Source organism: Octodon degus, unplaced genomic scaffold, assembly GCF_000260255.1.
Source record: "Octodon degus isolate 3935 unplaced genomic scaffold, OctDeg1.0 scaffold00116, whole genome shotgun sequence".
Classification (NCBI taxonomy): domain Eukaryota; kingdom Metazoa; phylum Chordata; class Mammalia; order Rodentia; family Octodontidae; genus Octodon; species Octodon degus.
Window position 1 is genome coordinate 7030164 of NW_004524692.1, and position 25729 is coordinate 7055892.

General features: G+C 41.1%; 1 protein-coding gene across 1 annotated transcript; it reads left to right on the top strand.

The window, feature by feature from the left end:
- The first annotated feature begins 475 nt into the window (after positions 1-475).
- Positions 476-2361, top strand: Pigm (phosphatidylinositol glycan anchor biosynthesis class M). The gene has a single exon (XM_004639991.2). It carries the CDS (start codon positions 626-628, stop codon positions 1892-1894), a length of 1269 nt encoding a protein of 422 aa, XP_004640048.1. The 5' UTR covers positions 476-625; the 3' UTR covers positions 1895-2361.
- The last annotated feature ends 23368 nt before the right edge of the window (positions 2362-25729 follow it).

Genomic DNA, 25729 nt, shown 5'->3' on the forward strand with positions numbered 1-25729 from the left:
GATATTTTAAAAATTATCAAGTATGCTGCAAATATCGCAAGGAACCTGCACACTCTGGCCCTCCTTTGATTCACCCCAGCCCGCCCCGGGAGCCCACAAAACCCTCACGGATGCCGGAGAGCCGTCGCGATAAAGCATGAGATCTCTATTTTCCTGCCATTCTTACATTTTTCACTCTCGAGGTTCCAGCCCAGGCATGAGGAATGCAGTTCGCAACTCGTAGCTCGCTGGGTGTCAAGGACCCACTTTTCCCAACTGGAACTGAGGAGAAAGGCATTACAAAACATTCAGCCCCCAAACCTAGAGCTGGCTTTTCTTCTAGCGAATAACGCACGAGCTAGAACCGGAAGTCCCGCCTCCTCTGAAGGACGGCCGAAGGAAACAGCCAATCCAAAGGAAGACAGTTCTTCCGCGCGCCCCGCAGCGAACCTTGAGAGGGGCTTGAGACCGGAAGTGATAAGGGGCGGGGCTCCATGCCGGAAGTGAGAATCTCGTAGTTTTCTTCGGTATGGCGCCCTACCACGGTGGAGGCGTGCCGGCCACCTGAGGCGAAGAGCGGTGGAGAGCGTAAGAGACCCGGACGCAGTTTGGAGCTGGGCCCGAGCAGCCGTCCCCCAGTCAGGTCATGGGCCCCAGCAGCCAGTGGGAAGCGTGCTTCGCGATCCTGCGAGTGCACCCTGCCGGAGTGTTCGGGATAGCCTTTCTGGCCCGGGTTGCCCTGGTGTTCTACGGGGTCTTCCAGGACCGCGCTCTGCGCGTGCGGTACACGGACATCGATTACCAGGTCTTCACGGACGCTGCGCGTTTTGTCACACAGGGGCGGTCCCCTTACCTGAGGGCGACCTACCGTTACACCCCGCTGCTGGCGTGGCTCCTCACACCCAACGTCTACCTCAGCGAGTTGTTCGGAAAGTTTCTGTTCATCAGCTGCGACCTCCTCGCCGCTTTTCTTCTGTACCGCCTGCTGCTTCTTAAGGGGCTGGAACCGCGCCAGGCCTGTGGCTACTGCGCCTTCTGGCTCCTCAACCCCCTACCCATGGCAGTGTCCAGCCGAGGCAACGCGGACTCGGTTGTCGCCTCCCTGGTGCTTATGGCCCTGTACTTAATCGAGAAACGCCTCATCGCGGGGGCCGCAGTATTCTACGGTCTCGCGGTGCACATGAAGATGTATCCGGTGACCTATGCCCTTCCCATAGCTCTCCACTTGCTTCCCGAGGGCGACAGTGGCGAATGCCATCAGTCCCGGCCTTCCTTGCAGGCTCGTTTGTACGCATTCCCGAGGAGGCTGTGGAGTCGGGCTGTACTGATCTTCGCAGCAGTTGCTGGACTCACATTTTCTGCGCCGAGCTTTGGTTTTTACCGTAAATATGGTTGGGAATTTGTGGAGCACACCTACCTTTATCACCTGACCAGGCGGGATATCCGTCATAACTTTTCCCCATACTTCTATATGCTGTATTTGACTGCAGAGAGCAAGTGGAGTTTTCCTCTGGGAATTGCTGCGTTCCTGCCACAGTTTATCTTGCTTTTAGCGGTGTCCTTCGCCTATTACAGAGACCTCGTCTTTTGTTGTTTTCTTCATACGTACATTTTTGTGACTTTTAACAAAGTCTGCACTTCCCAATACTTTCTTTGGTACCTCTGCCTTCTGCCCCTTGTAATGCCGCTAGTGAGAATGCCTTGGAAAAGAGCAGTCGCCCTCCTAATGTTATGGTTTATAGGCCAGGCCCTGTGGCTGGCACCTGCATATGTTCTTGAGTTTCAAGGAAAGAACACCTTTCTGCTTATTTGGTTAGCTGGCCTATTCTTCCTTTTTGTCAACTGTTCTGTTCTGATTCAGATTATTTCCCATTACAAGGAAAAACCCCAGACAAAGAGAATCAAATATGACTAACCAACCAAAAAGTTTGGGAAATTTTTTTTCCTGCATATTCTAAGCACTGTAGTGAAATGTCTTTATTTCAACGGAAATTAAAACCCATGTTTGCTTTATACATAACAGGGACTCAATAATTGAAGCTCATCTTTTAGAAAACCTTAGGACGCATTTATACATAATGGGAAGTAAGGAATACTTGTTTTATGTCCTTTATTTTTATTATTTTTTTGTACCAGGAATTGAACTCAGGACCTTGTCCTTGTCAGGTAGGTATTTGTGCTACTGAAGAACACTTGTTTTAAAATGGAAAGACCAATTAGGTGTGGTGGTACATGCCTGTACACCAGCACTAAAGCAGGCTGAAGCGGGAGAATCACAACTAAATTCTAGATGAAAAGCCTTTTTAGCAAATAGAAATTTGAAATTAAGAATATACTAAAGTTTTAATGTATACTTTAAAAATATCTTTGGATATTTAAGGTCCTTAAACACAAATATTAGCATGTTAGTATATTTTTATCTCTTTAATTAGTTTATTTTTTTGCGGAACTGGGGATTGAACTCAGGCCCTTGCGCTTGCCAGGCCAACACTTATTCTACTGAGCCATCTCCCCAGCCCTATCTCTTTAATTTTAAAAAGGTTTTTCATCTAGAATTTAGTTGTGTTATTGGTGTTGCAAATATATTAGAAAAAAGATTTAATGTACTTAGTACAGGGTCTTACTATACAGATTGGACTCATAGTGATCCTCCTATTTTCAGCCTCCCAAGCGCTGTGATTACAGGCACACATCACCATGCCCAGTCTCAGTCACTGACTCAGAATACCTTGGAGGCAGGTCGGCACAGCACACAGGGGATAGAAAAATACTGTTTTATCATTGAACTTGTTTGTAAGAGTTTCTGGTTTAAGCACACCCCACTTAGTGAAAATTCTTGTTGGAAATGGAGACCTTCAAGGGATGCACCTGGAAAATATAAGCAGCAACTTTCTAAGGAGCCATTGTACCATTAAATGGGAAATTGGGGGAAGGATATGTGAAAATGAGGTTTTGGTGGGCAGATTGTAATATTTCTGGGGAAATATTTATTTATTTATTTATTTATTTATTTATTTATTTATTTTGGTTGGGGATTTCCTAACATTCTAAAATGTTATAGCAACATATAAGTATGATTTTGTGGTTTTAAAGGATGCATCACCAGAGGCTGGGGAGATAGCTCAGTAGAATAAGCGCCTGCCTGGCAAGTGCAAGGTCCTGAGTTCAATCCCTGGTACCACACACACACACACAAAAAAGATGTATCACTTAATAAATTGTTCCTTCTGTCAAAAATAGCAAACCTGTTGTGAACAAAAAGCTCCAGAGAGGTAATATTTTTCATGTCAACTCACACCTAAGAAGTCTCTTGACAACAAAGTGACTGAGCTGGTCACAAGTAAGAATTATATTATTGTCAGCATTTCTTGCTGGAAGTTTTTTGAGATCTGGCATCAGAAGGAGAGAATAGGTGGCTTTTATGAGCTGTCATTTGGGTTAAAACAGCAGGCTGTTTTTGAGGACAGTGGACCTTCCTTAAACATCTAGTCCCCTACCCTGTGTTAGATCTAATGTTGATGGATCTTTATATATGACTGTTCAACTAGCAGCCTTCCAGCCATGGCATTCTCATCTTTTAGAATTACTGTTACTTTTTAATAACTTAAAAATTGATTGATAGCGCTAGAAGGGAAAGGGGCAAGAAATAGAAATACTGCAGAATTTTCTCACCCCAGTATAATTGTCTTTGTATTTCCCTGATTGCTGTTTTACAATTATACTTTTTCTTTCTTTCTTTCTTTCTTTCTTTCTTTCTTTCTTTCTTTCTTTATTGTTTGAGGTGCTCGGTGTCAAACCTGGGGCCTTAAGCATGCTAGACAGTTGTTCTGCCATTGAGCTATACCTCCACCTCCTTATTTTTTACTTTAATTTTCTTTATTGTGGCTTACTTTTTGTATTTAGCATTGAAATTGCTAATTAATTTGTCTCATGGTTGTTCATATCATAAATGTATCGTTCTTCCATTCTTAGGTTTTTTAAGATTACTTTTGATTTTAATATCCTAAATATGACTTTAAATATTTTTCATATTTTAGATCATTCTCATAGGGCATTCTTAGAAGTCAACAAATTCCACCAGGCATGATGGTGCACACCTGTAATTCCAACACTCAGAAAATTGAGGCAGAAGGATCACTATGTGTAGTGAGTTCGGGGCCAGCCTGAACTATATAGCGAGTCCCTGACTCAAACCCAACAACAACAACAAAAATCCAAACAGATTTCTGTTTGGGTCTTCAATTCCAGATTTTTTTTCCTGTGAGTTCTTTGCCAAGAAGATGTAGATCTAAAAGGACAGAAGGTATTGTGCCATTTATGACCTGTATGCTAAGTATCTTAATTTCTGTCCCGTGACACCAGAACAAAACACCCAATACCAACAACTTAAAGAAGGAAAAGTTTATTTTGTCTCACATTTTAAAAGTTTCAGTTCTTGTATAGTTGGAAGCATGGTGGAAGAGCTTGGTCTAAGGAAAGCTACTCCCGGGAATCGGAGAGTCCAGGGTGGAGTTGGAAAGGAAGGTACACCTTCCAGGTCATGGCCATGGTGGCCTTCCTCCTGACTACATCCACCTAATAGCAGGTCTGCCATAATGTCACCTTCTAAATCCAGCTTCTGAGCATGTGAGGCTAAGTTAACTTGTGAAAGAATTTAATGTAATCTTAGGGAATTTTACATTTTTCATTTATCTGCTTTCCAGTTTTGTTAAATCTCTTCTTTGGCTTCTTTTGTAATCCTTTTGATTTCTTTATTAGCTCTTTCATACCTTAAAATTCTATAGCACTTGGCTTATTTCCTGCATAATTCTTTTTGTTCATATTTGTTTGTTGTGGTACTTAGGATTTTTTTTTTTTTGTTTTTTGGTGGAACCGGGAATTGAACTCAGACCCTTGCACTTGCCAGGGAAGCACTTATTCCACTGAGCCATCTCCCCGGCCCGGTACTTAGGATTGAACCCAGAGTCTTCACATTGAGCTACAACATACCGACCTTTGTTTTTTGTTTTTTGTTTTTTGAGACAGGATCTTCTTAAGTTGCTAAATTGCCCAGGCAGAGCTTGAATTTGCTCTCCTGTTTCAGCCTCCCAGAATGCTGAGAGGGCAAGTGTGCACCACTGTGCCTGGCTCTTTTTTGTTCTCTTACCATCTGTGTTAGCCAGCATTCTGTTACTATAACACCTGATATAAACCAGCTTGTAAAGAGAAATTTGCTTTGGCTCAGTTTTAGAAGTTTCAGTCTAGGATTGCTTGCATTTCATGGCAGGTCGCATATGCTGGAACCATTTAACCTAATGTCTGGAGGCCGAGAAGGGAAAAGAGACCAGGGTCCCATAATCTCCTTTAAAGGGAGATCCCCAGTGAACTGTGGGTTTCTGCTAGGCCCCACCTCTTAATGATCCCAAAGGCTGCCCATAGTTTGGACTCAAAAGTAGGTTTTTAACACAGGCCTGTGGGGGCAACCTTCCAGAGCCAAGGTATAACACTGCCCATTAAGATCAATACGCTGGGGCTGGTGAGATGGCTCAGTGGTCTAAAGCACCTACTTAGAACAAGTTTAGCAAAGCACAGGGACCGCGGTTCAATCCCCCCGCACCACATGCCAGCCAGCCCCGCCCCCTGGTGGGCTGAGCTGGCCACACACACACACACACATAAATAAATAAATTTTAAAAAAAAAGATCAATATGCTCACTTACAGATGAGCATGCCTTATTAGATTAAGAGAGACTGCCTAGCTTGTTTTCTCCAACTGCTTTTTTTAAACGTATTCAGAATATGGTTTATGAAGAGTCTAAGATAAATTCCCTCTTATCTCAGGTTCCTCAGAAAAGCTAATAGCCTTTTGACTGCCCACCCCAGCATAAGGAGTCTTTTCTTTTTTCTTTTTTTTTTCTTTTTTTTTTTTTTTGCGGTACCAGGGATCGAACTCAGGACCTTATGCTTGCCAGGCAAGCACTTATTCCACTGAGCTATCTTCCTGGCCCAGGAGTCTTTCTCAGAACCATTGATTTTGCTTCTCACCATCTGGAGTCTGAAAGAGATATGGTTCAGGTTTTGTGTAGAACTTCACCTTTGGCCAGTTTACATATGGCTGAATATATGTTGTTTGTGCAATATCAGCTTTTTTTTTTTTTTTTTTTTGCATTATTCTGTCCTCTGTCTATGAGTTATGCATGGAAAAAATTAGAAAATTTTTTTACATAGGATGGCATCTAAATATGATCTCTTGGCCTCGTGCCTGCCCCCTGCCAGTGCTGTTTGTAAGTACTGCCTGCTAACTGATTGTGCCCCTGGAGCTTCTGCCATGCTGTTTAAATGGTTACTGGCTTCTAAGTTCAACAATTAGCATTTTGCCATATTTTCTGTATTATTATTATTTACATGTATTTTTCTGAGATGTATGAAGTTGTAAAAGTTAAACACTACTAAATACATCAGCATGTCTCCTAAAAACTGACTTTTCTTATAAAAAACACAATGATGTTTTCTAATTTATTTTAATAGCCTACCCATCTTCAAATATCTCATTTTATTTTTGATCTTAACACATATTCTTAGATCTCAAATATTCCTTGAAAAAAGTGTGATAAGTAATTCATTATTAAGTTTGGATTTTTTTTTTTTTTTTAGTCTTTAAAACAAAGCTGGGGGCCAGGGAGATGGCTCAGTGGAATAAGTGCTTCCCTGGCAAGCGCAAGGGCCTGAGTTCAATCCCTGGTTCTGAAAAAAAAACAAAAAACAAAGCTGAGAGGTCAAGAGATCTCTCATTAAAGTTGAAACAATTCTCTTGTGTGCAGTTCTGGAGGAAAAAAAAAAAGGTAATAACCCTCTGTTTTATGTTGTAAATTTTCTAAAGATTGTACCTGTTTGGAATCTTAATATTCATCCTTCTTTCTCCTCATGATAACAATAGCTGATTAACATTTTATATCATGATACTTTTTCATGATTGATTTGGGGTACCTATTCTGCCATATTTTTCACAGTAGTACTCCAGAGTCTATGAAGATGAATAGAGACTATTACAGATGAGCAGAGACTCAAAAATTAAATGCCTTGCTAAAAAGTGGCAGAGCTAGAATCTGAAGTAAGGCTTTCCAAAATAACGTATTTTCCATATATTATATTTCAGATTTTTCCAGAGTATCCGGACTCAGCAAGTAAAGAGTATTGTAAAATAAATACAGCTCAGTGCAAACTCTGGCAAGTATCCTGTCAGTTTGTCTTCCCTCCTATGTTAGGTTTTTGCCTAAGAGGCAGTTCTCTTTCAGCTACACCAAGCTTCTGTCATTCCCAATTTTTTCTCACTAAGGATTCCAGACCCTTGTAATTCTCTCCCACATCCAAACCCTGTCTTACCAAGTTCTATGATTTCTTTGTTGTCACCCACTTCATCATGCCCTTTTCCTTCATAGCCTGGTCTAAGAAATTGATTTACTAAAATGTGTTAGCTGAGCTGTTTATAAATCAGGCAGCAGAAAACATGATCATGATTTCCAAAATTTGTTAAATTGATTTTGCTGTGAAGTATACATTTTGTTATATGTATTCATATAGTTAAAAATTATCCTAGACTGGTGGATAACATGAGAGAGCCTAGACGTGAATAGCTTTGATTCAAATCCTGATTTTGTGACCTTAAGCAAAAAAAAAAAAAAAAAAAAAATGTGTTTGGTACTGATCTCACTATGCAGCGTGGATGCAGAGTGATACTCTTGTTTTCAGCCTCCCCAGCGCTAGGATTACAGGCATGCACCAATACGCTGGGTCTCGGTGGCCTGCTCGGCATGCCCTATGGCATGTGGGGACTGAGCCCTGGTACCTGAGCTTGCCTAAGCAGGTGCTTAGTCTGCTGAGCTATCTCGCTGGCCCTTGAAAAATTCTTGTATATGTTAGTTTTCTACATGTGAAATGGGGATTTTTTAATCATAATTGTGTGTAAGGATTAAATTGGTTAAGATACTCAAACTATTTATGCTTTCATAGAATGAACCACTGTGTTTACAACTTTTAAAGTAGAACTCCCTTTGGAACTCTAGATTTAAGCCTTTCTTCCCAATCTAATGTATAAAACAAAATATAGCAGTAAAATCAGAAAACCAGTTATTTACTGGTTACTATAAGTATTATCCCTTCTAATCTTGATCTAACTCTTTGTAAAGATAGATTCTTCAGATATCTGATTTGGGCTTGACAATTTGTATATTCTTGTCATACATTACTGATGCTAAACAGTGAAGGTTTGGCTTATGCCCCTAAAGTTACATAGAACTTCTTTTCTTTATTATGCCTGGGGTCATTCAGAGGTTGGTGTTCTGTGGATGGGAGCGCATGCCTTCTGCCGGGGTCAGAAGTGTCACAGTGCACATACTTTATTCAGAACTGTGCTTGGAAAACCATTTCATCAAAACAAGCATTCATATTCATTATCCTGAACAAAAACCAGACTAAACAGGAACATTTCTAGCTGTTCAGACACTCTGCTAATTGCTATGGCTGCTATAAAATGCAATGACACTTATAGTGACTATTTAAAAATAATTTGGAGCATGAATATTTGAAGCTCAGTTCATTTTGCAAGGGAAAAATTTTAACCTTCTTTGCTCTCCATTCTTGTAGCAATTATTTATAGATCCAGCCATATTTTAAGTCCTATATTAAGATGAATTAGACAGAGTCCATGTTGTTCAAAAGGTAGCAGTAAAATCAGAAATATCCCACTAATAAAATGTTGTATGTAAAAAAAAAAGTTGTATGAGACCCCTTTTAGTTTCATGAAAATACTATGATTTATAAAATGGGGATAATTGAGGAGATGGGGAGAGGATGTTATTCTTTTACAGATGAACAAATGGAACTCTGAAACAAATGACTTTCCAAGACCAAATAATTGGTTAATGGCAAGACAGGGCTGAAGCCATCCCAAGGGCTTCTGATTCTAATTCTGCCTCATTTTGAAAGTCCTTCTAAATGATGTATGATAATGGCTGATTACAGAAGAAAAACTTCATGTATTTAGCAAATTCCATTCCTTTAACAAAGCACTTAACACAAAGCCCTGAGTATTTTCCACATGCCAGGCATTTTTCTAAGCATCTTAAATGCAGCTCTGAGGCAAAAAGTAAGCCTCACAAAATTCTAATGATTGTCATAAAGGACAATAAGGTGCTACGGTAGCGCAAAGTGGTGGGGGTGAGGAGAGGGGAGTGGGTGCTTTTAGCCAAGTGGTTAGAGACAGTGTCCACTTTCTATCAGTATAATAAATAGCAGCAATAATCAACTTATGAAGAGAAAAAGAAGGTTTTGGTTCACAGTTTTAGAGATTCTATTCCATGACTAACACCCCATTTGCTCTGCACAAGGCAGCACATCACCGCAGGAACATGTGGCCAAGAACACCTGGTTATCTTATTGGCCGAGAAATGAAGAAGAGGCAGGGGATACTCAGCTTCCCTGAGGACAAGCCCCTAGTGACCCGGAAGACCTCCTTCTTGGCTTCACCTCTGAGAATTTTCACCACTTCCCAATAGCACCAAGCCAGTAAGCAGACCTTAAACTTAGGAGCTGTAGGGACATTAATGATCTGAAGTATGAGAGAAGTCATCTTGATGTGGCACTTTAGCAGACCTGGGAAGTAGACGTGATACTCATGGAACTCTGGGAGAAGCTCTGAGAGAAAAGCAGTGCAGATGCATATGGAGTGTAGAGCTCACTGTGATGAGTGAGGGCCAGTCGGAATCTAATTCACACTACCCAGAACAGCTGCATGCATACTAGTAGAAAAATGAACATTTTTTACTGGATTATAATGAAGTGACTTTGGACCCAAACTATTTTTTCCCAACTTCTGAGCATATGTTAATTTGTAAAGAAGATGAAATATATGTATATACAACTTCTGTATGTGTAGCCCTACAAAATGCTTTTCACACATTGTTTTGTGCTACAGAATATTTCCACACATGGTTTTGTGATGTTGGAATTTTTTAAAAAAATCTTTCACAGGTGAGAAAACTAAGTTTCAAAATATATGTACTTTTCCAAAGTCCAAGTTAGTGTATGAAGTGACACCAGAGCCCACATTTTCTGGCGGCTCCCTTGTACTGTCCTTAACATTCAGCTATTATGAATACGAGATGAACCCCTGAACCTTAGAATTCAGGGAAGGTAGGGCAAGTTACCCAACGGATCACTCACTCATCTAGTAAATACTTACTAGGACCCTGCTTTGGGCCTGGCACTCAGCTAGCTTGGGGGTGCAAGGATGATTAAGACACTAGTCTTACCTTTAAGGAACCCACAGTCCATAGAAAAGACTGATAGAAAGGTGTAATAAGAAACAGTGAAAGCTGGGGCCAAATGCCACCACCAGAAAGGGAGGCTGGTGAAAACATTTTGGTGTGTCCACCTCATTCACTGGATTTGGCATGGCAAGACTTCTGCCTCTCCCAGAGTAATAGTGACCATGATAGAAACATTTTGAATTGATTCAGGACAGTGAGATAGCCCCAGCAGTGCAACTAAGGACATCCAGGACAGAGGACTTCTAAAAGAGCTTCAGGAAGTGGCAGGAATGATGGGATAAGTGTGTGCCACGTGAGGGGTTCATGGTGATGTGTCTTTTTTTGTTTGTTTTTATTTTGTGACGGAACCGGGGATTGAACTCAGGTCCTTGCGCTTGCCAGGGAAGCGCTTATTCTACTGAGCCATCTCCCCGGCCCCTCAGTTTTATTTTGAAACAGCCTTATTAAATTCTAAAAAATAAAAATAAAAATAAATTGCCTAGGCTGGTCTCAAATTCATAGCAATTCTCCTGCCTCAGCCTCCCAAGTGCTTCACACCAGCCTCTGGAGTTGAAAAGTTTGCAGTCAAATTCCAGGTCTTGGTGACTCCTGAACTTGGCAAGAGCCTGTACCCTGGCACCTGGCTAAGCTGCACGAAAGAAAGAGGCCCCTTTCTGGCGACAGGAGACCTGGATTTAAAAGAAGAAGTTGCAGGGCCAGGGAGATAGCTCTGTAGAATAAGCGCTTGCCTGGCAAGCACAGATTCCTGAGTTCAATCCCTGGTTCCACAAAAGTTGCCTCCAGGTACGATGGTGCATGCACACTTGAAATCCCAGCGCTCCCTTGAGGCAAGAGGATCACTTTGAGTTCAAGGCCAGCCTGAACTGCATAGAAGAGACTGTCTCAAAAAGAAACAAAAGGTAGTTGCCATTTCTCAAATCCATAGGTAATATTTTTTTTTTTAATTTTATTTATTTATGTGTGTGTGTGCCTGTGTGGCCAGCTCAGCCCACCAGGGGGTGGGGCTGGCTGGCATGTGGTGCTGGGGGATTGAACCACGGTCCCTGTGCTTTAGCTAAGCTTGTTCTAAGTAGGTGCTTTAGACCACCGAGCCATCTCACCAGCCCCATTTTGAGGGAGCATGGGGTGCTAAGGATTGAACCCAGAATACAGAGCTAAGATGTGCTCTACCCCTCAAACCTGTTAGACAAACTATCTTTTTTTTTTTTTTTTTTTTTTTTTAATGTGTCTCTTACTGTAACATAAGTTTCTTTTGGAGACAGGGTCTCACTTGTAATTTACCCAGGCCTTAAACTTACTTTGTAGCCCAGGTTGGCCTCAAACTCACAGCGGTCTTCTTGCCTCAGCATACTGCATGCTGAAATTACAGGCATGTGCCACTCTGCCTGGCTACTGCACTATTTCTGTTTATGCATTCATTGTATTTTTTAATCACACATTGTAACTTAGTTATAATGCAATGACTAGTGTAAAGTACTTATACTGTTGCTTATTAAGCCATCAACTGGACAAAACTAACATAACCTGATACATACCAGGTACTGAGGTGTTTGTAATCTTACCTGTTTTCCTTTCATATGAGATAAATATTTGGGGCTTTCTTTGAAACTTCCTTGCTAAAATCACTCAGTGACTAATCATACCTTTGAAAACCCTTTGTTTGGCTCACAAGACCTTTTATGATCTAGCTCTTGTCTGTATTTCCCGCTTCATGCTCTCCCTCACCCTGCCCTCCTGCCATACCAAGTTATCCTACCTCTCTGTGCTTTTGTGCGTATAGATCCTTTGCTTGTAATGTCCTTTCCCCCCTCTGCTCCCTCTCCAGCTCCTGTTCAGTTCAGAGATGTCCTTTGTGAAACATTCCGGTATAGTGCAGATCACCTTATAATTCCCACGCTAGCTAGGCTGTGGCCTCCCTAGGGAATGGGTTATTTCTAATTACACTGTAATTATTTTCCAAGTTCCAAGCAAAGGCAGATAGGCGTAACCAACATTGTGGAAATTCTGGGTGTACCACACTCCTAGGTTTGTCAATTGAGTTGTACGCGAATCTGTCAAATGGGAGCTAGGGATAGTGGGCTTGTGTTGGCAGCTGTGAAAAAGAATGGTTTCTTTGTCTATTATTTCTAAATGCCATCAGTATCCACCTAATTTTCTAAGCTAGAAGTTTATAATCACTTGCTATGCCTTCTTCACTTGCTCCCCCCTATTTAATCAGTCACTGGACCCTGTCAGCTCTACCTTTTAACGTCCCTGGAGCCTCCTGGCATCTTGCCATTGTCATTGCCAATTCTACAGTGCAGGCCCTCATTATTTCTCATCTGGAATCGATAGCTCCTGACTGGCCTTCTTGCTTTACATCTCCTTTGCCCTTCATTCCACCTCTCATTTATCCTCCCGCTGCTGCTGCTATGCACCTTCCAAAGCAGATCTAATTGTGTCACCATCCTGATGAAAGCATCTAGAGGATTCCGTGACCTGCAAGAAGTCCAGGTCCCCCGGCATCCTCCATCTTGCACCACTTTCCCCTCTCTACCCTGGCTGTAACCCACTAGATAATGCGGTTTTTCCTGAAGCTACACAGTAAAGCCCTTCCCTGTGCTGTTTCTCTGCCTGCTTGCTTCTCTCCCGGCCTTCAAATGAACTGTCACCCATTTTTTCCTGATGTAACTCCCAGCCTGTCCCTCTCTCAAGTGGCATGCAAGGTGAGTTGGTGGGTAGAGCAGATTAACTGCTATGGATTAAAAAAAAAAAGAAGGACCAGAGTTGTAAGAGCTGGAAATAATCTCTATTAATGTGCTTGCTATGTTATATTAGACTGTGCATTTGTCTCTTTCGCTTAGCGTTAGTTCCCTGAGGACAAGGATTACCTTGTTTATATCCTTAGCATACAGCATAAGTAGGTAAAAATGTTTGTTAAATAAGCGCAGTGGGTGTAGGAAGGAAACATATGTCTTTGAACACCTATTACGAACCTAAATGCTTTTCTCACATCATCTCATTTAATTTAATGCTCAAAACTTTTTTTGAGAATATTATTTTCTGACAAGAAGATAAGCTCAGAAAAGCTATCTACTGCTTCCTACCAAGGTTATGAGTCCTAAGGGGTAGAGCTAGAGTCAGAACCTAGGTCTCTCTTCCAAACTTTTGCTTTCTGGAGTAATTTTTAAGTGGGTAATTTTGCTTCCCTGATGGTGCACAAAGTGGAGTATCTGGACATGTTTCCTTTGTCACCTCTGGGGTGTGCTGCTGATGTGGGTCACCTGTGCTGCTGTACATCCTACAGTACACAGACAAGCCCCACGACAAAGAATTGCCTTGCCCCGAATGCTAACAGTGCCAAGGTGGAGCTGTTGTAAGGAATTGCTGGATGGGCCGGTGAGATAGCTGAGTGGGCTAAAGTGCCTGGAAAGCACAGTGACTGCTGTTCAATACCTGGCACCACATGCCACCCCCACAGTGGGCTGAGTCGGCCACAGAGTCCAGGCGTAGTGTTGCATGCTTGTGATCCCAGCGCTGGGGAGGCTGAAAACAGGAGAATCACTGTGAGTCCAAGCTGCGTAGTGAGGCCCTGTAACAACCAAATACATTAGAGAGAGAGAGAGAGAGAGAGAGAGAGAGAGAGAGAGAGAGAGAGAAGAAAGAAAGAACAAACTATAGACTGGTAGTTTATAAATGACAGCAATTGATTTCTGGGGGCTGGCAAGTATAAGATAAAGGTGCTGGAAGATTTGGGATTGGCTGAGGGCCAATTACCTGGTTCAGACAGCTGTCCTCTCACTGTGGCCTAATGTTGCAGAAAGAGCGAGGGAGCTGTCCAGAGCCTCTTTCTTTCTTTCTTTCTTTCTTTCTTTCTTTCTTTCTTTCTTTCTTTCTTTCTTTCTTTCTTTCTTTCTTTCTTTCTTTTTTGTGGAACCGGGGATTGAACTCAGGCCCTTGCGCTTGCCAGGAAAGCGCTTATTCCACTGAGCCATCTCCCCAGCTCCAGAGCCTCTTTAAAAGGACAGCCGTTCCCTTCATGAGCTCTGCTCTCTGGAGCTGATTACTTCCTCAAGGCCCTATCGCTGCTGTCACCTTGGGAATTAGGTTTCAGTTTAAGAATTCTGGGAGCATTTAGTCTATTGTGGGGGCTGGGGTGATAGTTCAGTGGCATAAATGCCTGCCTCCTAAGTGCAAGGTCCTGAGTTCAATTGAAAAAAAAAAAAAAAAAGAAATTGCGATATGAACATCTAGTCTATTGTTTTTTTTTTTTTTTTAAAAAAAAAACTCTGGTATGCCATGTTGACTCTAATGAAAAATCAGACAAAGTAAGTTTATCTTTGTCCCCATGGGCAGTTAGACTAGGTAGAACAAAAGTCTTGGGCTGGGAAGATAGCTTGGTGAGCTAAGTACCTGTCTGGCAAGTGTAAGGTCCAGAGTTTGATCCATGGTACTGAATGACATGCAGGCCCCCAAACCGGTCATGGTGGCACACATCTGTTATCCCAGTGCTGGGGAGGCTGAGACAGGAGGATCACTATGAGTGCAAACTGCGTAGTGAGACCCTATATCAAAAGAATAAAAGTTAAAGTTAAAAAAAAAATAATAGTAACAGTCTTAGGGGCTTGGGATCAGCCATGAGCCACGGGCATTGGTAGGAAACAAACAGACCCTATTCTGTCCAGTTTTTAACCTACCTCCAGTTTCACGGATTTTACTCTGTTTCATCCATCTAGTACTTCTTTGCATTTTTTTAAAACTTTTTTTTCTTCCTCTAATTTAGCTTGGAGGAGGCAACACGGAAAGCTCTAACATTTTCAAACCACTTTTCTAATTAGAAGATAGAGACAGTGCAAGAAGCTGCAGGTTTCAATTTGACAACATCTCTAGAATCTGGGAACAAGGCCAAAAATGTCACCCTCTGAAATTGACAACATAAAGTCAATGAGATTAATCACAATGATAATCTTCCTAGGAAATAACCCACTGAGGAAATTCTTCGTAGGTGTGCTGTTGATAAGACTTGGCTGTTTCCTAATCTCAGCTAGCTTCCAGGATTGCCTCCTCACAAAGGAAAGCATTTAAAATGTAACTAGTGCAAGGTAAACTGTAATCTAGGAAATTACACAGTGTTTGTCCTGAGGAAGGGTTCTGATGGGGGAAGCAGTTCATGATGCCTGAATGTAATGGCTTGTAATTGTTGGAGGTGTTTTGTGTTTCTGTTTTTCTTTCTCTTGGTGTAGAACACCCGAGGAGGGAGGAACTAGGTTTATTTTGCCAATGTCTGGTAGCAGAGGCATGGGTTAGTTATCACTAGAGACGTGGGATGTGATGGAGGTGCAAGGCACAGCAAGTGGTCACAAAAATAATAATAAACTTTGTGGCTGTGTGGATATTGTTTATCTTCCCCAGAGGGTTATGTGGTGCAGGGCTTTGCCCTCAGTGTGATGGTGGGAGGTGATGGGACTTTAACAGAGGGAGCCTCTTGGGAGGCCTTGGGCCTTAGGTCACTGGGGAGTAGGCCTAGTGTGTGGGACCCCAGCCTCTCTGGCTTTCTGCCTCAGCATGTGGTCTCCATCTCACATGCCAGGACATGACCCAGCCAAGAGTGTCCTCCCCAGGGCTGAGCTAATGCCATAGAATGCTCTGAGCTAGTAATCCTCTTTTTACTGTCAAGTTAGCCCGCCTTGGGTATTTTGTTATAATGATGAGCTAATATACTTGGTGAAGTGATTCTTGGTGAGAAGCCCAAGAATCCTAGTTACATGCAAAGTTGTATTTTTGTGTGTGTGTGTGTGTACACATTCATACTTTTACACATTTTCCTGTAGGAAGTGTAAGATGCATCAAAGGAATTCCTGGTTTCCAAAATTAAAGTCCCTACCCTCATGATTAGACATAGCAATGGGGAACAATAGAAGAGAAGAAACCCCCAGAAAGGCAAGGGAGCTGCATGCCTTCTGAAAGAGAAAGGATTCATTCTTGGAGCTGAGCTTTATCGATTATGCACACATGAGGCCCCTTTATGTTCATGGATAGAGTTCCTATTTTTCTCATGAATATTTGGGGCCCAGCATAACATGAAAGGATGTACTGTCAGTGAACAAGGTAGAACGTAAGTGTAACCCAGAAGATGCTGAAGGAAAATACAGGAGGCAGTGAAAGACTTGGAGAGAGAGAGAGAGAGAGAGAGAGAGAGAGAGAGAGAGAGAGAGAGAATATATGCATGCACACATGCACGCACACACACACACACACACACACACACACACACACACACAGGCCTATGAAACTGTTCCGTGTTTGCCAATATCAGTATTGAATTTAGGGTCCACAGATGTCCCTGGGTAGCCACAATCATGAGTAAGAAGAGAGTTCATGAGGCTGAGTCTTAGGTATTTATGATGATAAGCAAGGTGCTTAGTGTGGGATCCTTTTTAAGTTTTGTTCTTTTTCCAGTTGTAAATTACAGAGGCTAACTTTAGCTAAACGACTAATTTGAAGAATACAGAGTAGTTCATAAACTCCAAAAAAGGACCAGAACGAGGAGGTCTGGCGATGCAGGAAATTGAGCAGCTTGTGGATTTGACATCAGGTGACCAGTTCCAGAGACTTCCAGGTTCCACATTTCTATTTTAGGTTTTATTTCCAAGATAGAAACTAACTTTTGGGCCTGGCCCCAGAGAAGAGGAGCTCAGGAGCCAAGGAATTACATCAGTTGTTGACCACAGTCATCATTGGTTTAGAGCAGGTGTTTTATTTGAAAGAAGTGAGAGATTAGCTTACAAGGACCACTGATTGCCATTTACACACTGCATATTCTCCATGTATCTTCTTAATTTCTTACTATTTTAATTTCATCTAATTAATGGGGTTAGTATAGAAGTGGAGTGAAGAAACTTAGGCAAAGGAAACAAAAACTGCTGTGGCTTTCAAGGAGGGTGAACTTGGCAAGGACTGAAGAGTAACAGGACGGCTTCCTGTAGGCTTGTCAGACGTCCTGGGCTTTTATTTTTAAAAATGAAAATGCAATTTATTAAGAATTTAATGGATAGAAGTCATGGAAGCTTGTCTTGGCCCAGCAGCAACACAGGAGTGGGCTTTTTTTTTTTTTTTTTTTTTTAGGGCAGGCTCTTGCTATGTAGGCTGGCCTTGAGCTCACATGGATCTCTCTTTCTCTCTCTGTCTCCCTGTCTCCCCGTCTCCCTGTCTGCCTCTGTGTCTGTCTGTCTGTCTGTCTGTCTGTCTGTCTGTCTGTCTCCCTGTCTGTCTGTCTGTCTGTCTCTCTCTCTCTCTCTCTCTCTCTCTCTCTCTCTCTCTCTCTCTCTATTTGGTCCAGCTCACTGCACAGCTCGGACTCATAGTGATTCTTCTGTTTTAAGCCTCCCCAGTGCTGGATTACAGGTGTGCGCCGCCATGCTTGGGAGGGTAAGGCCGATCTTCACATGAACCTTTCTATCTCCATTTCTCAAATGCTGAGATAATAAGTGTGCTCCACTACACTCTGCTGAAGTTCAAGGATTTTGTTTGTTTTCCTACATACAATGGAAAGCGGGAAACACATACGTAATTACCCTTTTAAAAAACCCTCTGGCAACTCAATCGAGCATGGACTCTACAGTAAAGACCAGTAGGAATTCATTATAATAAACAGCAACAACAATGGTGGCTTGAACGCAAGTGCTAGTACTAGAGGTGGTAAGAAGGGGAGATTCAGCATGCGCTTTTCTTAGTAGAGAGACACTTAAAGACTTGTTGATGAATTTGTGTCAAGGAGATCCAAAGTGAATCCTAGGCTTTTGGCTTGGGCAGTTAGGTGGAATGTAATTCACTTTAATGAACTGTGAAGGCTAATAGAATGGATTTGGGGAGAAGGAGTTTGGAGTTGATCAAGTTTGAGGTGCTAAGTATCTTAGGAAATTGGGGAGGCAGTCAGACGTACACTGGGGACTCACGAGATTATAGATGGACTCAGAACCAAGGCTTTGGCTGGAATTGCTTGGGAGGGTAAGGCCGAGCTCTGGACAATGCCACATGAGGAAGTTTGTCTTAGTGGCAGTAAGCACAGGGCAACAAGTGACCACTTAGGTCAGAAAAATATGCTGTATTAATATTTAAGTATGGGCCCTTCATTTGTAGAACTTAATGTAGAAAATTTTATAATTTCTACCCATGGAACTTAGTTTATTTTGGACTCCTGTATTACTCTCATTCGTGTAGTAAATATTACATCCTTTGCAATCCCAGACTTTTCCTCATTTAAGTCATTGGCAAATTCTTTGGCTTCTTTTTCTGTATATTTGAGAGGTTGGCAGGAATTCACTGTCAACTCAGCCTGGAAAAAAGGCCAAGTCTGCCAATAAATCTCTCTTTGGGCCTGTAAATATTTATACAAGGTCCGTTAACTGTATTTAGTGGCCGTGGATAAACTAGGTACTTACAGGCAACTCTAATAAACCACACGCCAAGAACCTGTTTAATGGACTATTTACAATAAAATTTTAATTTTGCATAGTGTGAAATTAAAGCCTGCCTAAATTCTGTTTCGGCATTTTGTGTATTTCTGGGCTGCCTCTCTTTATTAGTTTTTAGCATATAGATTTATTTTGAAAGCAGTCTAACAAAAACCTAAGTAGGATGTTGACCCTGCTGATTTTATATGGTACGTATAGTTAGACAAATGTGTCTGCGCACACACAAAATGAATTAAATCATACAAATTGTATATATGTCATTGTCATTATAGATAATTAACTATTATAATTTTCATATCTACAGATACCAACCTTCATCCTGTTCAAGTAAAATTAAAATTTTCCTCTTTACCAAAACAGTATGCTCATTTTAGAAAAACAAAAACTTAAGAAGAAATTAGGAACACAATAATTATAACTCCACACCTAAAGATAACCACGGTTAGTACTTAGGGCACAGCCTTCCAGCTCACTGTACAGTATATATGCTGTAGAATTTGGAACCAATCTAGTCACTGTCATGTATTAAAGTTTAAAATAAGCCTTAAAGAAGCCTTAGCAATGTATTATATTTTTTCAATAAAAAATCTTCAAAATTTTCTTCAGAATTTAAAAGGCTCCCATGAATATTATAGTACAAATATATTAATTTTGCTGTCAGTCTTTACATTTTTTTTCTGGTTGTGGTTTTGTGTCTGTTAGTGCATCAATAATGACATCCTTGCAGCTGAATCTGTGTACCTACTCTTAGTTCTCTAGACTAAACTTTCGTAAACAGACTTGCGGAGTCAAAGGATTCTTACATATATTACTAACTTGTTCTATAGATTGTGGTAATCTATAGTACTACCAGCAATAAAAACCTTTGTCAACACTGGATCTCAAAAATAACTTTTATCTTCAAATCAACGGGTAATTTATGATTTATGATTTATTTGGTAACAGTCTATGTTCAGTAATCTCTGGAGATGCTTATTATTGATTTGTAAGACCAGTCTTTCTATATAAGGTATATAGACCCTGGATGTTTCAATATATTTTTCCTACTTTTCCATCTGCATTTTGTTTCTTGACCAGAAATGGTATATGTAATGTACAGAAATGTATATGTAATCAAGGTCAGTTTTTCTTTTTATAATGTCTGTATCTGTTGGTATTTTTAGAAAGTATTCCCAATCCCAGGTTACATAAATATTTTATACATTTTTTCTCCTCCTTTATAGTTTCTCTTTTTGAGTTTTATTTTTAACATTTGATTCTTTATGATCTATATTTAGTATGCTAGGAATGATAAGAATTTTGTTTCAAGTGTTATACTATTCAAAAATTAACCAACTTGGGCTGGCAGTGTAGCCTAGTAGTGGAGCGCTTGCCTGGCATATGCAAGTCCCTGACTTGTTAGCCAGTTTTGCTTCATTTTGCATTGGTTCCCATTATGTTTGCAGATTGGTTATGTGCTACTGACTAGCAGGGGCACAGTTGAGGTTCAGGGCCGTATGGATATATTTAGTTTAAATTGTTTTTGAATTGTTCCTTGTAGATAAAGATCAAGATGTTTTATACAAAAATCTGGCTTTATAAATTCTCTTGAAAAATCCATTAACTGGACTTACAATCCCTCTTTTTTTGTGTTTGGCTGGTGGGGCTGGCGCGGCATGTGGTGCCAGGGATCCAACTGTGGTCCTTGTGCTTTTGCCTAAACTTGCCTAAGCAGGTATTTTAGACCACTGAGCTATCTCACCAGCCCTTACAATTCCTACAGCCAGGGAGATGACTCAGTTGAATAAACACTTGCCTGGCAAGTGCAAGGGCCTGAGTTCAATCCCCGGTTCTGCAAAAAAAAAAAAAAAAAAAAAAAAAAGAAAGAAAGAAGGAAAGCAGTTGCTTCCAACAGTGATCCCTCTGTGTACTTCACTTATTTTTATTGTTTGTCTGGTCCTAGAGGCATCTGACTGCTATTAAGTTGTATGTATTTATCTTGCAATTGAACGCATGATGAGAATTCTGTAATTAGTATTAACTGGGAGTTAATTTTCCTGGGTTTTCAAGTAATTATATCATCATGCAAATATTAAAATTTTGCCTTCTCTTTTTCAACTTGTGTATATCTTAACTTTTTTTTTTTTTTTTTTTTTTTTTTGGCCCTATTACACTTGGCTAAAGCTTCCTAATCATTTTCAATCATGGTTGCAAAAGCAGATGTCTTTATATTGAATCTAATTTTAATGGGAATGCCCTTGTGTTTGATTTTTAAATACGAAGTAAACATTCTCAGTGCATTAAAAACATACTTTTTATAAATTTTGTTTTCATTTTATTAATAGCAATAATGTGTCAAAAATCAATTTTTCAGTAGCTAGTGTCATTTCCATAGACATTTTAGTATCTAGTGACAATTCATCATGCTATAAATTTTCTCTAAATTTGGTATTTTATAATAAGAGATTTTTTTCTAGGGGCTGAGGAGATGGCTCAGTGGAATAAGCCCTTCCCTGGCAAGGGCAAAGGCCTGAGTTCAATCCTTGGTTCCACCAAAAAAAAAAAAAAAAAGAGAGAGATTTTTTTCTAATGTTGAATCACATATGTATTTTTGTTATCCTAACAATACTAAACACTACAAATACAGTTGAGTAATACACTTATTAGCCTACTTTGTCTTTCTTTTAAAAGATGAAGAGATTTTCTATTATCATCTTCCCCTCTCTCGCGCTTTTTCCATTTTTTTATTGAAGTGTTCCTTATGCAAAATTCTTGTTGTTTCATGATTTTTTGAATTGCACTAACTGGTACATTCTTTAAATAGTTCATCTTTTACGTATACATTGTGCTGATTCATTTTATATGTCAACTTGCCCAGGCTAAGGGGCAGCTGGCAGAATAGATAGTCAGTGATATAGAGAAACACAATCAAGGGCTTCAAAGAATGTTTTTAGGCAAAACATCTTAGATTAACATTTATAAACAAAATAAAACAACAGTGTACGGGGTCTGTGCCTTTTTCCCAAAAAATGGGCCATTATTTTTTTACCTGGGGTTGGCATATTATTTTTCTCCTATAAGCCAATCTCAAGCTTTCTAGATTCACAAGGTACGGATTTCCACCCACAACACACATAAATATTCCCTGCTCCGGGTTATAACACTCCTCTCTCTTTTGAGGGCCCCACTCTATTTCTTTGAATGTATACTTTATGCTTCTTAAAAGAAACGTTTTAGGTATATGTACAAAGGATGTTCCTAGAAGAGATTCACATTTGAATCAGTAGAAGAGTAATAAAGTCTTCCATCAATGAGGACAGGCATTATACAATTTTAAATTATTATTGTTATTGTTTTTTGTTTTGTTTTGTTTGTGGTACCAGGGATTGAACTCAGGACCTTGCGCTCGCCAGGCAAGCACTTATTCCACTGAGTTATCTCCCTCGACTCAAATTTTTTCTTTTATTTATTTGGTACAGGGTGTCACTACACAGCTTGGACTCATAGTGATCCTCCTATCTCAGCCTTCCCAGCACTGGGATTATAAGCATGCACCATCAAGCCCGATTTCCAGAGCCGGCATAACATGCAGTACCGGGGATTGAACTCGGGTCCTCATGCTTGCCAGGCAGGTATCTCCCCAGCCCTATACAATTTTTTGAGGGCCTAAGTAGAACAAAAAAGAAAGAGATGAGGCAGATTTGCTGTCCTCTTCATCTGGACAGCGTCGTCCACCCTTTGACATCAGTATTCCTGGCTCTCTGGCATTTGCACTCAGGCCGGGCCTTGGACCGCTGCCCTCTCTGGTTTTAAAGCCTTTGGGCTTGGACTAGAGCAACACCCCTGGCTTACAGCTCGCAGAAAGTAGGTGACAGGACTTTTCCAGCTCCGACTGCCTGAGCCAATCCCTCAGAATAAGTCTGTCTTTATGTATCTATATGCATCATCTGGGCTCTGGGTTTTGTCAAGAATCCACGTTTCTTCATTAATTTTAATGTAAAATATAGTACACAGAAGAACCGTGTTTAACATGCATTTGTGTAGCTTAAAGGATGATAAAACAAATAGCCATACAGTTAGCGTGCAGATAAAGATACCATATCTCCAATAACGATTAAATCCCTCTCCTCCTTCCCCAAGTAAAAAACACTATACTGCATTTTGAGTTAATATGCTCCTGATTTTTTGCTAATTGTTTGCTTCTCTGATGTGTATCTTTTAACTATATGCTGTTTAGTCCGTTTTGGAGATGTACATCTGTAGGATAATACTGTACATGTTTTTATGATACTCCTTTTGCTTAGTACAAGTGTGTCATCTATCCGTGCTGATGCATGTAGCTGATTCACACTCATTTTCACTGTTGTATCATTTTCCACCATGCAAATGTATTATCTGTCCTGCTGCTGAACGACATTTCTGCATTGAAGTTTGCAGAAGAGAAACCTGTGACTTCTTCTCAGTGTAAACAGCTTATTTGATTTTGTTTTCTGCCTGGATGGTTATAGGCCTCTTTAAAAAAAAAAAAAAAAAAAAGTCTTTGACATTCAATACTTGCTAGAATAAATTGAGATAAATATTATGTTTGCTTGACATTCTCTTTATTTTCATCTGTGATCTTTTTTCTCCACGTTCTTAGCTGTATAGAAGAGTCTGACCTTGTTCAGCCTGTGCTGTGGTTTGTGTCTAGGTGTCCCCACAAAGCCTCATGCAGTCTTGGGGCGGTTTCTGGAATTTGTGATTGATTACTGTGGGTGTGGATGCTGCCCCTGCCCTGGAGCAGGTAATTTGCATTACAATGGAAGGTGGGAAGAGAAGCTAGCTGCTTGAGCTGCTGCTGCCTCTCTCTTATCTCTTGCTCTTTGCCTCTGCCATGAAAGGTTGCTCTCTGCCCTGTGCCACTCTGCCTTGGAGCCAGCCGAGTATGGACTGAAACCTCCAGTAACTGTGAGCTAAATAAACCTTTCCTTCCTTCAATTTGGGTGTCAGGTATTCGTCCCAGCAATGAAAGAAGAGTAACAAATGGGTAGCACGCTCATAGAGGTTACATGTTCTGGTGGAGTCTTTTGGCCTCAGCACAGGAAACATGCCACGTAAGGCTCCACAGGTGAGAGGCCAGTGCTGTGCTGGTGCTGGGGCGTGGGGGTGACAGTAATTTACCAATAGTCAGGGAATATATAAAAGCTAAGAGTTCATTGATACACTACAAGGGGTCAGTGGGTGAGCCTAAGGGAGAACCACACCATTAGGGAGAAGGGCGGAGATTTGTATATTTGATTTTAACAGGAGGAGAGGGTCATTCCAGGAATGCGTCTGTCAGGTCATGGTAGTTCTATGGTCTGTTCATTCAACTTTAGGCATAGCCGGATATTGTTTGAAGATTTATGTTTTGCTTGACAGAATTGGTGCTTTTGGTTCTGCTATAAATAGTCCTTCTGAGTAAAATTAATTAACAAATCTGTAAAAACTGACTACTGTTAGTAGTGGTCAAGGGGATCAGAACAAAAATCTATGGTTGTACTTGAAAAGGACTCTCAACACTGTCTTGGGACAAGGGAAGAAACGATGTTCTTTGAGACATGACCAGCACTTAGAGCACCTGCTGATGTGTGTGTAGTTCTGACCCGTAGCTCGCAAGGTGGAAGGTCCTCCTACAGACACATCACGCAGCTGCAATGTGGCCTTTAAAGAAAGTGTTAAAATAACCATGATTCCCCACAAACAAATATATATTTTCTTCACCATAATTAGAAGTGGTGTATGAGGGGCAGGAAGAGAGGTGACCAGGGGCAGACTGCCTCCCCTTCCTCCAGGGCTTCCTCTGTGATTGTCATGGCAGCTAATGCCTGCCTAGGTTGCAGTGCCCTTAGTAGATATGGCGCCTCCCCAAGAGCAAAACTTCAGGACCTCTGCTCCATTCTCCATGCTTTTTGTGTGTGAACAAGCCATGAGTAGGTCTAGGGCCATCTGGCCCTCCTCAAGAACACTAGCACATGGTCACTTCCTGAGGTGGTGGTGGGGTTTGAACTAAGTATCACTTTCCACAAAATGGCAAGTTTACGACCTTCACTCATTCTAGCTTCTGTCTCACAGAAGTGTTGGAGTGTTTCTCCTCTTCTACCCCATAAATCATTTGAAGTGGGAATCATGAAGGGAAAGTGTTAGATGCATGCGCTCAGAGTGTCCTTTGGGGTGGACACACTACCTATCTCATTAGAATGGACTCTCAAATTAAAAAGGTGGACCTTATGTGCATTCATACTGTCTTCTGGATCCTGGCCAGAGGAAAGAGGATAGAGATGGATGGGCAGATTCTGTTTCCCAGTCCATATCTGAAATATATGAAATTCCCAGCCTATTCAGCAGGTTACAGGGGAAATGGCCTGCCTACTACCTGGGATTTATGGTCACTCCGGGGATAAGCACTTGTTTCTGATGTTGAATGAGACAATCTCTTCCTCTTAGCCTCTGGACAACAGGCGGGGAGTCTGACCATTTATTTGCCAAGCACATTATAGAAGACAAAGGAACATCGGATGGGAGGTTAGATGAGGTCCTTCGTATTCTTCTTTCCCAGGGCCTGCTGTTTGGCTGCTGGGGGAGTTTATCTCACTAGTCCTGGAGTGCTGAGACATGTGCCTGTGTGTTCAGTGGCACTGAAGGCCTTTTCATCAGTGTTTGAGAAATTGAGCTGTTTCGTGATCACACAGGTATTTTTACTGTCTTAAGGGCCTGACAACTCAGGGATGCCTTTCCCTCTGGAAGATCTCTATTTCCCCTTTATGGGCCCGAAGTCCTCTTAATACTCAGCAAGCAGGTAAGAATTTTTTTCCTTTCTCCTGGGAACCAATAGGGATTAGCAACTTGTGGCTTTGCTTAATTGTTCTTAAGTATAATTAATTGTGTTAAAATTTATAGGCGCCTTTTGAAGAGAAGATAAATTGTACATATTACAAAAAGGGAAGAAAAGGCAAAGAGATTATGAAATTCCTCTCAGAATGGTGCTTTGTT

What these genes read in the sequence shown, in the direction of transcription:
- Pigm (XM_004639991.2), top strand. Translation starts at nt 626, where the DNA reads ATGGGCCCCAGCAGCCAGTGGGAAGCGTGCTTCGCGATCCTGCGAGTG.